The following is a 16,088-nucleotide window of genomic DNA, read 5'->3' as shown; positions in this document are numbered from 1 at the left end:
AAAACTAAGAAAAATGTCCCCAACGAAGTTCTCAAAGTCAAACCTCTTTCTGATATTACCAATTCAAGCCTCAACAAATTGCAATCTTCTAAACATAATGTATATAACCATTCTAATAATCAGAATGTCTCTTCTGTTATAACCAAGCAAAATAAAAATGATATTCCATCACATAAACTCATTGTATCTCCCCAAGTCTGTGGAACCAGTAAACCTACCAATTCATGCACACCAACTCAGCGTCTCCCATGTAAGCCCAATGCTGATCAAGTACAAACGGCAACACCTCTTACTGATATTGCCAACAATAATATTCTCCCTCAGATTTCGTCTCCATCTCATGTATCTTACAATTCTACTACTCCAAATACATCACATGTTGGGACAACATCAACAAGATGGTTGCATGACCATTCTGGCTATATTAAAAGTAAACGCACCATCAAAGCTACAATTCAATCAATTCCTCAATCAAACTCTGTTACAAATACACAACCTTCAGATTTATCCGCTTCTTTACTAAGTCCTAATGTGGATGTAAAGTCTTCTTTACCTGCCACAAATTTGCTGCATAAATTTTCTGATACTCTGGAACCTCATCAATGTCAAACACATTGTCCACAAGTTGGAACAAAGCGAACTTTTATTCCTGCTGAAAATCCAAACAACAGTAGAAACACCAAGAAAAAGAGTCAGACATCTTCTTTTGTTTCAACTTCAAATACACAAGCTTCAGAGTTCTCAGCTTCTTTACTGATTCCTAATGTGGCTGCACATAGATCTTTACCTACCACCAATTTAATGCACAAGTTTTCTGAAACCCTGCAACCCCAGCAAAATCAACCACAATCTCCACAAGTTGGAACGAAGCGAAATCTTATTCCTGCTGCAAATCCAGAGAATTTGTTGAACAACAAGAAAAGGAGTCAGACATCTTCTTTTGTTTCAACTTCAAAGCCAGTTAACAGTATATTATCAGGCTTGCTAGATAGACTCCAAGGTTCAAGCTCAACCCCTATTTCAACATCTCAGTCTACACAGCCAAATCATAGCCCATCAGCAACTTTTATCCATGATTCCCAAATCCCCTTTCATACTAAACCAAGTAATGCATCACTGCATCATGGACACAACAATGCCAAACCTATATCAACTGATGCTGAATATTTTGATAACATGTCAACAAGTTTTCCACAAACAACTCAAAGTAATGACAGCAACACAGATGATTCATCTGACTCAGATTCTGACAAATCTGACGATAGTGAACCTCTTAGTACCAGTGATGAAGAAGAAGATGATAATTTAGAAGATCAACTTTTGAATGGTATTTTTCATGATGTTATTGAATTATTCCTCTCTATAGGTATTACATTTTACCTTACCTCTCTTTCTTATGCAATTTTGGATATCCAATGCAGTGTATGGTGATAATGGAGACCCTGTTTGGGAGTGTCAACAATGTGGAGCTTTAATGTGGTATCAAGAAAGGAAACAGAAATCTAAAAATACTTCTAAACCTAAGTTTCAGCTATGCTGTGGTGGTGGGAAAGTTCAACTTCCTCTGTTAGAGCAGCCTCCACAGATTTTGCAGAATTTACTTTTTCAAAATCGTTCCACTTTAAGTAAGAATTATCAAGCTAATGCAAGGACATACAATGCTATGTTTTCGTTCACTTCACCAGGTATGAACATGGATACTACTACAAACAAAGGAAGAGGTCCACCTAACCTAAGAATGCAAGGCCAAACATGTCATAGAATTGGTAGCATGTTACCATTACAAGGACAACGTCCGAAATTCGCTCAACTTTATATCTATGACACAGATAATGAGATTTCAAATCGCATTGGCACTTTCAGGTAAAGATAACTCTCATTTAGCTAACATAATTTGTACATTCGTTCATTTTTTACTAATATATCAATTCGTCCTTATACTTCACTAATTCATTTTTTCTACTTCCATTCAGCAACAATAAGGACATTGATCCCAAAATTGTCAAAGCTCTACAGATCATGCTTGATAATAACAATGTTCATGCCAAAGCCTTCCGAATGGCAAGAGATACATTCAAGCAAGGTCCAGTTCAAGATGTCAAGTTAAAACTTATTTCTGAAAGGAAAACAGATGGCAGGATATATAACAAACCTACGGTTTCTGAAGTTGCTGCACTTATTCTGGGAGACATTGACTCAGCAAGTCGTAGGGATATTATCTTGGAAGGTCAAACTGGAAATCTTCAACGAATCGACGAATTCCATGCCAGTTATCTTGGTTTTCAATATCCATTATTATTTCCATATGGAGAAGATGGATATCGTCCTGGGATTTTGCTCAAGTTCAAAAATGACACAGTTGTTACAAGCAGGAATAGATTGACAATTAAATGTTGGCTCTCCTTTAGAATTATGTCAAGAAAATATGAGGCAATGACGTTGCTATGTTCCAGAAGACTGTTTCAACAATTCCTGGTTGATGGATATGCAATGATGGAAGCCGAAAGGCTGAATTGGCTACGGAAAAACCAGTCCAAATTAAGAGTTGGTAAATACAGACAACTTAATGAGGCAATTGGTAATGATAAGCAAGGTCAAAAAACAATACAAGGTAAAAGAGTTGTGCTGCCTTCAACTTTTGTAGGAAGTAAAAGATACATGGATCAACTGTATTTTGATGGTATGGCAATATCCAGTGTTGTTGGTTTTCCAGATATTTTCATTACATTTACATGTAATCCAAACTGGCCAGAAATAACAAGAGAATTAGGAAAGTACAACCTGCAGCCACAAGATCGGCCTGATCTCATTTCAAGAGTATTTAAAATCAAGTTTGATGAGTTGATCAAAGACCTCACTAAAAGACACGTCCTAGGAAAGGTCTTGGCATGTAAGTTTGTCATTGTTACAACATCAAATCCTATTAAATTACATGTATAATTACGGTTCATTAGTGTTGACATTATCCTGTTCTATGTGTTATTTGCAGATATGTATACCATTGAATTCCAGAAAAGAGGCCTACCACATGCACACATTCTTATTTTCTTACATCCATCAAGCAAATATCCAAAACCAGAGGATATTGACAGTATTATAAGTGCTGAAATACCTGATCCCAAAAAACAGAATGAGTTGTACAACTTAGTCAAATGTCACATGATGCATGGTCCATGTGGGCTGGCAAGATTATCATCACCCTGCATGAGAAATAATAAATGTTCAAAATTCTTCCCCAAAAAGTATATTGAACAAACAATTGTTGATCAAGATGGTTATCCAGTGTACAAAAGAAGTTCTAATACTCATACTGTTGTGAAAAATGGAATAGTGTTGGACAATAGACATGTTGTACCATACAATAAAAGTTTGTTGTTGAAATATCAAGCTCACATCAACATGGAATGGTGTAACCAAAGTTCTTCAATTAAATATTTATTCAAGTATATCCACAAAGGTTACGATCGGATAACAGCAAGAATAGTCCCTTCTGAACAAAATTCAAGAGCAGCTCAACAACCAGTGGATGAAATCAAACAATATTTAGATTGCCGATATATATCTCCATCTGAAGCCTGTTGGAGAATATTTGGATTTTCTATCCATGGCAGGAAACCAGCTGTTGAGCGCATGTTTTTCCATTTATTTGGAGAGAAAACTATTTATTTTACTGATCATTCTACCATGGAAAATGTTCTTGAGAAAGCAAGTGTCACTGAGTCCATGTTCACTGCTTGGTTACAGGCCAATCAAGATTATGCTCAAGCAAAAGAACTAACATATGGTCAATTTGTTACCAAGTTTGTTTATAACAAAAAGACTAGGACTTGGACTCCAAGAAAGAGGGGTTTCACAATTGGTAGACTAATATGGGTGCCACCTACAACTGGAGAGTTGTTCCACTTACGGTTAATGTTAACTGTTGTTAAAGGGCCAAGAACGTACGAAGAAATACGCAAAGTCGGTGATGTTCAGTATGACAGTTTTAGGGATGCATGTTTTGCAATGGGATTTCTGAACGATGATAAAGAATTTATCGGTGCCATCAGAGAAGCTTACCAATGGGGTTCTGGTTATTTTTTAAGGAGACTGTTTGTTGTAATGTTGTTAGCCGGAACTTTGAACAGGCCACAACATGTATGGAATAAAACTGTTCATTGGTTGTCAGATGGTATTTTACGTGAACAACGTATATTGGCCAACAATCAAGGTATCTTAACTACTTTTTTTTTCAATGCTTGTGCTTTGCCAATTCAATGTATATCACTATATTATTTGATTAATATCTATACATTTCATGACTTTCTCAGAACTCCTACTCAGTGAAGAACAACTCCACAACTTAACATTGTTGGAGATTGAGAAGTTATTGCAAGCAAGTAGGAGAACTTTGAAGGATTTTCCATCATTACCTTACCCACAAGGTTATGTACTTGAACAATTGGGTAACAGACTCATCTATGATGAGCGCAATTATAATATTGAGTCACTTAAAGCTGAACATCTAGAACTGTTTAACTCACTTACAGGTAGTTGTATATTGATACTATATTTTATATACTTTTTTTTATAACACTTATAATTCGGTTATACCATGCTGACCCTAACTTTGATGTTTTTAATCAGATGAACAGAGAACTATATATGACAAAATCATGTTAGCTGTTGAAAATCAGAAAGGAGGAGTATTCTTCTTGCATGGATATGGTGGGACAGGGAAAACTTTTATGTGGCGGACTCTAGCAAGTGCATTACGGTCTAAACATGAAATTGTGTTAACTGTGGCTACAAGTGGAATAGCATCTCTGTTGTTGCCAGGAGGCAGGACTGCACACTCTAAGTTTAGAATCCCTGTTCCAACTTTAGACAATTCCACATGCAAAATTGATCATAACAGTGATATGGCAGAACTTCTTAGACAAACTAAGTTGATCATATGGGATGAAGCACCAATGGCGCATAGATACACTTTTGAGTGTTTGGACAGGACACTTAAAGATATTATGGGCGATGCCGATAACAAGTGTGATACTATATTTGGTGGCAAGGTTATTATATTTGGTGGCGATTTTAGACAAATACTACCTGTCATTCCAAGAGGTAATCGTTCTGATATTGTCCATGCCTCAATCAGTGCTTCATACATATGGGATTTTTGTGAAGTTTTGACCTTAACAAAAAATATGAGATTAAAGCCTGGTGCAAATTTAGAGGAAAATGAAGAGATATCTCAATTCTCAGACTGGCTGTTGAATGTGGGAGAGGGGAAAATTAATGAGCCAAATGATGGATATGCTGAGATTGACATTCCACCAGAAATGTTGATAACTGAATTTGAAGATCCAATTCTGGCCATTATACAAAGTACCTATCCCAATTTCTTGGATAATTACAAGTCATATGATTACCTTAAGAGCAGAGCAATTTTAGCATCAACTATTGAAGTGGTTGATCAGATAAATGACTATGTACTTGAACTAATGCCAGGTATCATTATATACAGTCCTGCATTATAGTACACTCATTGTTTTATGTCAGAACAAAGGTTAACACACAACTCAATTTACTAATATGCAGGTGAAGAAAGAATATATTTGAGTGCAAACACAATAGATAGATCCGAGATTCATGATAATAACATAGTGGATGTATTGACACCAGAGTTCCTTAGTACTTTACGTACTTCAGGACTTCCAAATCATCAAATAAAATTGAAGGTAGGTTCTCCAATTATGCTGTTGAGAAATATAGATCAGTCTGAGGGTCTTTGCAACGGAACCAGGTTAATTGTAACAAAGATGGCAAACCATGTGTTGGAAGCTAAAATTATGGGTGGCAAGCATCATGGAAATATTACATATATCCCACGTATGGATATGTCACCTTCACAGTCGCCATGGCCATTCAAGTTATGTAGACGACAATTTCCAATTGTTGTTTCTTACGCAATGACCATCAACAAATCACAAGGTCAGTCTCTGGATTGGGTTGGCCTATATCTACCTAAAGATGTTTTCAGCCATGGTCAAATTTATGTAGCAATCTCTAGAGTGACAAGCAAAAAAGGAATAAAAATTTTGATTCATGATGAAAAACAACTACCAAAGCACACAACAACAAATGTTGTCTATAAAGAAGTATTCCAAAATGTTTAACAAGTAAGTTATCTGTAAACTTACTGCTTTTACATCATTCTTATATCACTTTTAAATACTTACATTATACAAACTTTGACCATGCAGGTTGAAGTAGTTTCTCTGTTACTGATAGCCCACTTTGCTGGATTCCTATTTCAGATATAACAAGTTCCCTTTTGACTGCATTTGTTCAAACTGTCTACTTTTAGAATGTTTATCATAATATATTTCAAGTACTGAATACTATCATGTTCTGTAATGTTATTAAGGTCATGCTTATTATCTTTCACTATCAACATCACGATTTAGGTTCACAAATATCAGATTATATTCATATTAACAACCATTAAGTTAAATCATATTACACTTATCATCATAGCATTCCTAACAAAGATAAAGATATAAAACTAATTTCAGTTGATGAAATTACCTGGAATTTCAGAAATATAACTATGCAAATGAAGGTTAGATGGTAGAAAATACCAATGTTGCCAAGATTACGATCGTCATAACTATTGCTACTTATCTCAAATAGTTGGTAGTTGTTATAAATGGTACTGCTAAATGGCTTAAATAAGATCACCTACTTCATATAACAAATAACTGTTGGAACTATTCATTGTGAATTGTAAATGAAAATTATAATAATTATAAATATCCATACAATTCAACAAATAAAGAAACATATAACAAAATATCAATTAGAATTATAAATACTGACAACACTTTACTCCACACAAGTTTATCAATATATTCTTGACCACTCTTTGTTGCCTTAATTGTTACCTTCCATTTCATCTTCTAACTTTGCTCAACAAGATTGGTATTGATCACTGTACCATCTGGATTCAACTGACCAGATTGTTCTTCACATCCAGCTGGGTACAAGCTTGTAAGATAATTTGCATACTCTGGATCTATGGTATTACTCTCAAACAAAATAATCAATATTTAACGATTCATGTTATTACAATTTAAGATTAAACCAAGGTTACAACTCTTACTTTATGTACTACGAATTATATGAAGATGTTAGCTCTAATCATAGAGAATAATATCATATATTTAGTTTCAATATATGAACTAACTATACAGGGAAAAGATTTGTAAGCTAGGAAATATACCTCGATGAAGACCTCATTCTTTTTAATTATCAACATAAGTACCATGTAATTCATTTAAAATTAGTTCGGTCCTTTTTTTTTTTACTACATTTGTAAACATTATTTGCCAAAATTCATGTCTCCACACACAACTATGACAGCCTCACCAATTATTGGCTATAACTTCTTCAAAAATATAAAATAATTGGATCTCACAATAAAACAACACATGCACATTATTTCACCATGACTATGTGTGCGCTATAAGTTAAAATTTGTACAGCAATCATCTTTCAGAATCCAATTCCAAACACTAGATAACAATTATGTGTAGAATCTCAATAAAAGCTCACCTTTCAATGCATATAGTAAAGATTCCTGATATAGATTAGATAGCTGCAACTTTGCATAATTCCTACACGTTATATGTAAGCATGTAAGACATTTTTCGTATTTTTTCAGTTTTAATTCCAATGTTTTTTTATTTTCTTTTAATATTTTTTTATTCGATCATATAACTCCCCTAAATATCTTATGTTTAATACTAAAATTACCACATTGATATACCTATCTATTTTTTAAAATTCCCATTCTCTTAATTCGTTAACTTCTTTTTTTATTGCCTCTTGAATTTTTATTGGTAAAACAGTTTTTTTGGGGGTTTGTTACCAACGAACCCATCTTATCACATAACAGGCCCAACTTATTATTAAGCCCAACATTTCGGGTCAGTATCCATTAACATATCCGATTCATTACAATATTCACATTCAACATCACTATACCTGATTTCATAGGTTATATATATACTCTTACAAAATAGACTGATAATTCTTACATACAACTTCTCAACTATTCAACTCTTTTTCTTACTATGGCTGCCATCAACAAATTGTTGCAAAAGGATCCAATTCATCATTTCTCTGCCATTCGCTTGGCATTTCAGGTTTCAGTTTTTATAATTCTCATTATTTAATTCTTAAACATTTGTTTTATATTTAACTAAAACACATGTTTTATGTTTCTCATAACATTCTTATATTAAATTCATCAATAATTTGTCAAACATATATTTCAGGGACATGCAGAGGTCGATCCTGCATTTGTTCACCAATATAAACAAGATTTGAAAGATTCTTGGGATATCTGTCATGAAAGTGGTGTGGTGTACAAACTCAAGTTTAACATGAGTCTGAATAATCCCAATTTATCTGATGGCTGGAATGATATCAAACAATTCAATGATTTTCCAGACGATGTAGAAGTTGTGTTTGGATACTATGGGAGTAATGTTTTCGGTGTTATTATGTGTAGGGAAGTTAATCGATATATTGATTTACCATGTTTCCATAGCCGGAGTCTCTACCCAATGCATACCATGTTCTTTGATATTACATTATGGGACAAAGACTTGACCAGCCCAATATTAGTTAGTTTTGAACTTTGCTTTCTAATAATTTGTTTTATTACTTCAATATATTCACACATTATATTAACTAATTGCTTAAAAATGCAGACTCTACCAAAGGCTTTTGGTATGTTTCTTAAGAACCAGAATATTGATACTTTGACTATCTGTGGTGACAATGGAAAGGAACTACAACTTGAGGTCTATTTGCGCAACGGTCAACAATCTACCGTCATTATAGGCACCAAGTGGAACCAATTCTGCAAGGACAACAATTTCAAGGCTTCATACACTTACCGCTTTAAATTATCTGCCATTAATTTCTCTATATGTCATGTATATCTTGAAGCACCATTCACTTATGCTTCGATTTCCTCTGTTTAATTGTTTTTTTGTTATCCTCTGTTTAATTTCCTCTGTTTATTTTTTTTTTTTTGTTATCCTCTGTTTAATGTAACCTATCATGTTGTAATTGTTAACCTATTATTATATTAACCTTCTACTATTACTTCAATGTTGTGTAATATATAATTTTTTTCATCCTATTTTCAAATAAAATTATTTAAACTATATCTATTCATTAAAGTATGCAACACATAATTATAAAGTATCACAAGTAATAGACACCAAAACTGCATTAAGTCCCATGATTATGATTATTTAACATCATGTTTAATGTAAACTTTCATTTTGACCACAATAAATGTTTAATGCAAAATTTGCTCAAAAGAAAAAATACTAACAACTTAAATGCATACTCTTTGTTTTGTAACAACCCGATAATATTTCTTCATATAACTCTACCAACAACAAAATATTTTTTCAAATTACTCTCTCCGTCCCAGAATATCTGGCACAATTTGCTTTTTCACACAGATTAAGCAAAATGTATAAATAGAGGGGAAATTGGAATATATTGTGTGCTTAATGATGAAAGTAGTATTAATTAGAGTTATATTGTATTGAGAATGATGAAAGTTGTATTGAAAATTGAAATATGTCAGTTATCTTGTGACATTTTTTTTAGTAAATGAGTCAAATATTCCGGGACGGATAGAGTATTATTAAAGCATCTACTCTACCTACAACAAAACAAAATAGTCTATACCAATACAACACAATATAGGATAATGTGGTCTAATTAATTCATCTGCCAGTAAACCAAGAAACACGATGGGATATATCGATCAGTACCATTGCATGCTTTTATGTGATACACCATGCTTAAAACCAAGCCTCTGCTGCCGTGCTACATCATCCATATATGAGATTCTTTTTTTGATTGAATACTTTGCTTTTGGTAGCATGCGTGAGGTGATTAGACAATCCAGTGTACCACTTATACGTTTTCTATATTCATATACTCCCCCCGTCCTGGAATATCTGACCCATTTACTAAAAAAAGGTGTCCTAAAATAATTAAGTCATTTCAATTTTCAATACAACTTTCATCATTCCCAATACAATATAACTCTAATTAATACTACTTTTATCATTCCCAATTCAATATATTTCACTTTCCCCTTTATTTATACATTTTTCTTAATCTGTGTGAATAACCAAACTGGCTCATATATTCCGGGACGGATGGAGTATATTATAAACTCTACTTAATTGTCTTTTGTTCTATATATATCATAAAATTTGCCCTTATTGTTAACTACAACATTTGAACATAAGATCGAGCGAACATAATTTTATCATCATGGATGCTATTAATTTAATGATCGATAAAGGTCCACACACTGACCATTTCACTTCCCAACCTCTTACTTAAAGCTAATAGGAATTTATTCTTTGCCAATCAAACATAACACGACAAGTTGCATCCAAACAACACTTTACATCAAATGTCAAATACTAACAAATTATTATAAAACTATATATACGTTAAGGAATAATAACATAGTACATGCAAATAGCACTATATATAAGACTTCTCTCATAAAGCATACACACTTTTTCATTAAGGATGGAGTCCAGTTCTTCATCAATAAGTGAAATTCCAGCCAATCAACGATCGGTAAATTGCAGCATAGCCCCATTGATGACATCTGAGTCTAATAGACCATTTTTCATTGCAGTGTGCACAGAGGTATTACTCCTTTTGACTGCATCATTTTATTATACTTTTTTTTCTTCATGTAATAACATTGTTTTCTTTTTAACACAGATAATTTGCGAATTAGATCCACTCATTATTGCTGAACTTTATGATGAACTTCAAGAATATTGGACCTTAATGGATGGCTATGGGAATCATCATCAAGTTGAATTTAACAAATGTATACTCATGTCAATGCTTAGAGAAGGATGGCATCAATTCAGAAATTTTTATAATATTACATCAAACCCACTTATGTCTTACACATATTTAGGAAATAGTATATTCCAATTCCAAATTTTCACCGGATCTACACCAACAAATGAATATCCGCGCTATCATAGATTGACTACTTCAAGACTTAAAGATGTTACATTTTATGTCGACATGCCGAATAAACAACCAATTCGTACAAAATTGGTAAATACACTCTCTTTCAATATAATTTTAAAGCCAAATCTAATCACACTGATATAAAATTACTTATACTTTTTTTTTTATTTCAATTTCAGATCCTACCACCAGATCTTGGTAATTTTCTTAAATTAAAAAACCATGAGTACCTACGGTTGTGTGGCACATCAAACACTGTCACTGTATGCAAACTGATATTTGAAGAGGCTGCTGAAAGTAATGCAACAATTGTGATCTTAGGAAGAGGATGGAGACCATTTTGCTTGACAAATCGCATTTATCCAGATACCGTACTACAGTTTACATGCGACTCAATCATGGCTAAAAACATTATCTTTGTTTGCAAAGTGTCTAGACGTTATTAAATTTAGCTATTAATACAATTTGTAGTATTATAGAAAATGTAATTTACATTTTCAAGCTTTTCTTTCAACATTTTTAATAATTATTATAAACTCTATATTAATTTTTATTTTTTCCCACTAATTATGTTATATGTTATTCGTCTTACTGTGTTGGCTAATATGTTTATGATACATATGTTTATTGTAAGTTTCCCAGGCTGACCACTGCTTATTCTGCCCACTGTCTATATATGGTAAAATTTTAACTGCACCCGTGCGTTAGCACGGGTTTTTCTTACTAGTTGTAAGTATATAAATACCATTGTATTGTATGTACAACTAGTTTTAACAACAATAAATTGAATAAAAGTTACAATTTCAATTAATCATCTTTCAAGTTCAATCTTTCCTTCTTTTGTCTCTTGCTTAGAGTGTAAGTAAGTTCTTACACTGTCAAAAGCAATATTAAACAATTGTTTGTTTGTGTCATAAAATGTTGCTAGACTTGGTTTCGAATGTAATTTGAAGTGAGTTTGAATATTCTTTGTATTCACTTTAATAAAATGTGCGTTGCTTATAAAAAAAAAATCCCAGAAAGATAAATATAACAATCAATCAACAATTTTATACATTGTGCAAATCTTTTGCTTGCATTGTTTCTCACATTCAATCTTGAAATTAAAGAATAACTGCAATTTTTGCAGGAAATAGTAGCAGACAATAAAAGTTAATTATTACATATTGAATATGCTGTTCCATACAATCTGAACTATGAGACAATTTCTTCCATGCCTAGCAATTTCATTTTGGTTAAACTTGCCTAGCATTTTGGAAGGTCCTTTGGTGGTGGTAGAACAGATTGATCTTTTCCTGGCCCATCTTCCACAACGAAAGCCGTTTTCAATCCCCAACCAGTGTGCAACTCTAAATGACAATGCATGAACCATACACCTATATAATCATACATGCAAAAACAACATGCATGCCAATATCATATGGTAAGAATTTGACAGGACAATGTAAGGACAGAGTTTGAATTCCTTTAGAAACAAAAATAAAAAAGATATATAGTAAAAAATGTTGAATTACCGAAGAAAATTAGAGACGTAAAAAATGAAAATCTTCTAAATTGGATACCAATTTTTTTTTTCATCTCTAAATTTTTTCTATAATTCAACCTTTTTAATGCAGTTGTTGACAAGGTATACCTGGATTATTAGCCGTGAATCGAATTGCGGTCCAACCACCGGTAGGGACCCCAACAGTGTTCCTCTCCATAGGATCAACCAAATTATATTTAGCAGGGTCTTTAGCAGGATCAAAATTGCCAATTCCAGTTCCAACAACAAAAAAGTTATAACCATGAAGATGAAATGGATGTGATTCAACTGTGAGAAGATTAGTATCTTGCAAAACCAGCTCAACCGTAGAATTAAAGGCGATCTTGCTAACTCTTGTGCCCGTCTTAGTACCGAGATTGGCGGTCAACGGTGCGCCAGTATAGTTAAAAGGAGCCAAAGGCTTATCAGGAAAATCAGTTCTAAAAACACCCTTGATATCAAAGTGATGAGCTTGAAGAAGCGCGGTTTTCGGCATCACAAAAGTTACATTGTTAAGTGATGCAACTAAACGTGTTCCATTGATGCATGTAGGACAAGAATTCATGCCTAAACCAATAGTGTAGAAAAGGTTTCTATCAACTTTGAGAGGAACATTAGCAGGGTATTTAGCAGAGTTTAAGCTTCTTATTTTTTTGCTATAATTCAAAGCAAAGTTTGTGTCATTTGCATTAGGAAGTGTTGTAGGAAATGAAGGGATGATAGTGTTTGGAATTCCTTTGTATTGGAATATAGCTGTAGCAGTTTTGTTATCAACCGAGAGTGGTGCATCCATGAAAGTTCTTGTAGCAACAAAGTATCTGCTTGGAATTTTGTTTGCTTTGACTAGAACATTTGTGGTTTGACCAGGACCAATTAGAATGGATTGTGTTGTGAATGGTTTTGTGTAAACTGCATCAACTTCAACTACTGTCATGTTGTGACCAGCAAGGGAAAAGAAAAGTTCATCATTAAGAGCAGCATTGATGATTCTTAGCAGATATGTCTTGCCTTTCTCAACCTCCATTGCATATGTATCTTCAAAAACAAATTACAAATTTTAATGAGGGAAATTTAGGAAAATGTTCTAGCTTAATTAACTTAGTTTTGTTTGGACCATAATTAGTTGAACGAGATAAGGTAAATCTCACAAGTGTTAATTTACATAATTCATATCTATGTCCCTCGTTATAAGCGTTCTTTTGCACTCACAAAAGGTCGCTTATAAAAAATGACGGAGGTAGTACAAACTTGGGTTATTGTTCTTACGTTTCTCGGAACAAGGAAAGAGTGGTCCTGGCTTCCCATTGATTGTATGTGCATCCGACATATTTGGTGGCAACCCCATTTGGTTCCCTTGGTTTACTATCTCTTCCACATCTTTGTGCCACCATTCTCCTGTTACACAATAAAATTTGAATTTGTTTTTCAATGATTATAGTCTTTTCAAATAAACTAAATTAGAAGGCCTAAATAAAAGTTTTAAATCACGATTATAATTGCATTGCGATATTTTATATTACGATGAATCACAATCAAATGCAGCCGATACAATACAACCTCAATCATGGTCATGGAGATCGTAAATCTTAATGTAGCAACTTAAATCGCAGCCGCACTTTTTTAGTTGCAAATATAATGAATTATTGAAGAAATAGAACTGACCTAGCACAAGTTCAAATTCTCTAGCAGGTTGTGGAAAAGGAAAAGGGGTTCCTGGTTTAGGCATGATAACAATTGCACCATAAACAGTAGCCCTTAACCAAAGAATATGAGCATGCCACCACAAAGTTCCTCTTTGTCCTGTGACATTGAAGTCATATGTATAGCTTCCACCAGTTTGGATTGGACATTGAGTAATATAAGCTGGTCCATCAGCCCAACCATTGCGATACTGTTTAAGTCCATGCCTATAATTTATATAACAAAAACAATAATCCATGTTTTCTTGTTAGAATCTCATCATTAATTTGCATGTGACCAAATTTATGTTTGGTAAAAAAGAACAAATTGGCCTACCAGTGAATTGATATGTTATATTTTACATGGTTGGTGACATTGATTTGTACTCTATCTCCTTCTGTAGCATAAATTGTTGGCCCTGGGTACCTCCCATTTACTGTTACAATTGGTTTTGCATGGCATAGTCTACTCACATTCTTCATTTGAATCTGCAATAATTTCATCAAAAAATATTAATGACATGTCTGTCTGAACTTCTTTAAAATAAATCACTTTTAGGAATTTCTTTACTGTTTGTTACAATTTTTCAAATAGATGAGAATCTGAAAAAATAGGTACAAATGAAATTGATTTGAGTAGTTTCTCTTGAAAAATAAATCATTTTCTCGAAGAAAAAAAATTGAATTTGTATCATGGTGACAAACTCAAAATAGTTAAAAATAAATATATAAAAAAATGATTTTTCATTATGATTTGAAAAAAGTGATTTTTCACAATAATCTCTAAATTATTTTCTTAAGTCAATAATCTCTAAATTATTAAATGTATCGAAATCATTTTTTTTATAATATGTAACAAACGAACCCAAAATCGTATAAAAAATAATGATAAAAAAACATGGGAAATTATGTCACGTTTTAGTAAAGGAGTGTTTGATAAATAAAAAAAATAGTAGCATGCTAATTATGATTTTGACCATACTTATATATATTATACTATTTGCATATAACTCACATCAAATTGGTATTTCTTTATTGCTGCTTCAACAGGAAAAGAGATTAAGCCAAGAAAACCAAAAAGAACTATTAACAAAGATATGTGACTTCGGAAGCTCATCATATGATAAGCCATTATGCTCCTCTTAGACAACTTTTGTTTTGTAATATTGTTGATATATGAGAAACTCTTTGATGAAGAATAAAGTTGAAATGGTAGCATTTATATACAATATTGCTACAAAGGTTGTTGAACAATAACAAATTTTTTAATAAGAGAGCTTATAGAAAACAGAAGCTTGATTAGGTTGATGAAAGCGTTATGCAACATCAAGGCTTTGAAGCGATATGTTGATAAGGACTTAAAGCCATTGGAATGCCTTAGAGGCTGAGATTGCTAGGTGACGGAATCAGTATTTTTTTTGGTGAATTTGGGGTATGTTCAAATATGGATTGAAAGTGAGGGGTAGATGTGACCAAACAAACCTTATACATTAGGTTAACATTTTTCTTTCTTTAAGGTGAAGCAATGTCTAGTTAATGGTAAAATGTTGTTGTATTGGAGATATTGTGTGTGCCGCTAACGGAATCATTTGCATAATGCATTGGAAAATTGATCTTAATCTTAATTGATACTACATAATTACCAATGCCATGTATTTGTGTAGATAAATCCATTTTAGTCCTTTATCAAAAAAGAGAATTCATTTTAGTCCTTCATCTTAATAGTCCTACATTAGATCATATAAGACTTGAAAATATGTTTATAAATAATAGATAGTCTTCACCTTACAAAATGAATC

At 33.0% G+C, this 16,088-nt stretch overlaps 3 protein-coding genes across 3 annotated transcripts; 2 read left to right on the top strand and 1 right to left on the bottom strand.

The window, feature by feature from the left end:
* The first annotated feature begins 1,648 nt into the window (after positions 1–1,648).
* LOC146919996 (uncharacterized) lies at positions 1,649–6,155 on the top strand. The gene is made up of 6 exons (XM_085713394.1): positions 1,649–1,863; positions 1,974–2,890; positions 2,990–4,210; positions 4,311–4,529; positions 4,627–5,487; positions 5,578–6,155. Exons 1-6 carry the CDS (start codon positions 1,664–1,666, stop codon positions 6,153–6,155), a joined length of 3,996 nt encoding a protein of 1,331 aa, XP_085569520.1. The 5' UTR covers positions 1,649–1,663.
* Positions 6,156–10,620: 4,465 nt separating this feature from the next.
* Positions 10,621–11,531, top strand: LOC146919995 (uncharacterized). The gene is made up of 3 exons (XM_085713397.1): positions 10,621–10,743; positions 10,822–11,172; positions 11,265–11,531. Exons 1-3 carry the CDS (start codon positions 10,621–10,623, stop codon positions 11,529–11,531), a joined length of 741 nt encoding a protein of 246 aa, XP_085569523.1.
* A 584-nt stretch (positions 11,532–12,115) lies between these two features.
* On the bottom strand, positions 12,116–15,482 carry LOC146919994 (laccase-11-like). The gene is made up of 6 exons (XM_085713381.1): positions 15,305–15,482; positions 14,627–14,778; positions 14,273–14,517; positions 13,877–14,005; positions 12,719–13,645; positions 12,116–12,461 (listed from the first exon to the last, which is right to left on the bottom strand). Exons 1-6 carry the CDS (start codon positions 15,419–15,421, stop codon positions 12,331–12,333), a joined length of 1,701 nt encoding a protein of 566 aa, XP_085569507.1. The 5' UTR covers positions 15,422–15,482; the 3' UTR covers positions 12,116–12,330.
* Between the last annotated feature and the right edge of the window lie 606 nt (positions 15,483–16,088).

Source organism: Medicago sativa, chromosome 5 (genome assembly GCF_051527215.1).
Source record: "Medicago sativa cultivar Bolivia chromosome 5, Bolivia_mono, whole genome shotgun sequence".
Taxonomy (NCBI): Eukaryota; Viridiplantae; Streptophyta; class Magnoliopsida; order Fabales; family Fabaceae; genus Medicago; species Medicago sativa.
Note: the sequence above shows the minus strand (reverse complement) of the source record. Positions and strands in the feature narration are given on the sequence as shown.

Coding starts and splice junctions, on each gene's coding strand:
- LOC146919996 (XM_085713394.1), top strand. CDS start 1,664: ATGTTTTCGTTCACTTCACCAGGTATGAACATGGATACTACTACAAAC. Junction 1,864..1,973: donor AATCGCATTGGCACTTTCAG/GTAAAGATAACT, acceptor ACTTCCATTCAG/CAACAATAAGGACATTGATC. Junction 2,891..2,989: donor CCTAGGAAAGGTCTTGGCAT/GTAAGTTTGTCA, acceptor TGTTATTTGCAG/ATATGTATACCATTGAATTC.
- LOC146919995 (XM_085713397.1), top strand. CDS start 10,621: ATGGAGTCCAGTTCTTCATCAATAAGTGAAATTCCAGCCAATCAACGA. Junction 10,744..10,821: donor TCATTGCAGTGTGCACAGAG/GTATTACTCCTT, acceptor TTTTTAACACAG/ATAATTTGCGAATTAGATCC. Junction 11,173..11,264: donor AACCAATTCGTACAAAATTG/GTAAATACACTC, acceptor TTTCAATTTCAG/ATCCTACCACCAGATCTTGG.
- LOC146919994 (XM_085713381.1), bottom strand. CDS start 15,421: ATGGCTTATCATATGATGAGCTTCCGAAGTCACATATCTTTGTTAATA. Junction 14,779..15,304: donor TAAAGAAATACCAATTTGAT/GTGAGTTATATG, acceptor AAATTATTGCAG/ATTCAAATGAAGAATGTGAG. Junction 13,646..13,876: donor CTTTCCTTGTTCCGAGAAAC/GTAAGAACAATA, acceptor TTGTTTTTGAAG/ATACATATGCAATGGAGGTT.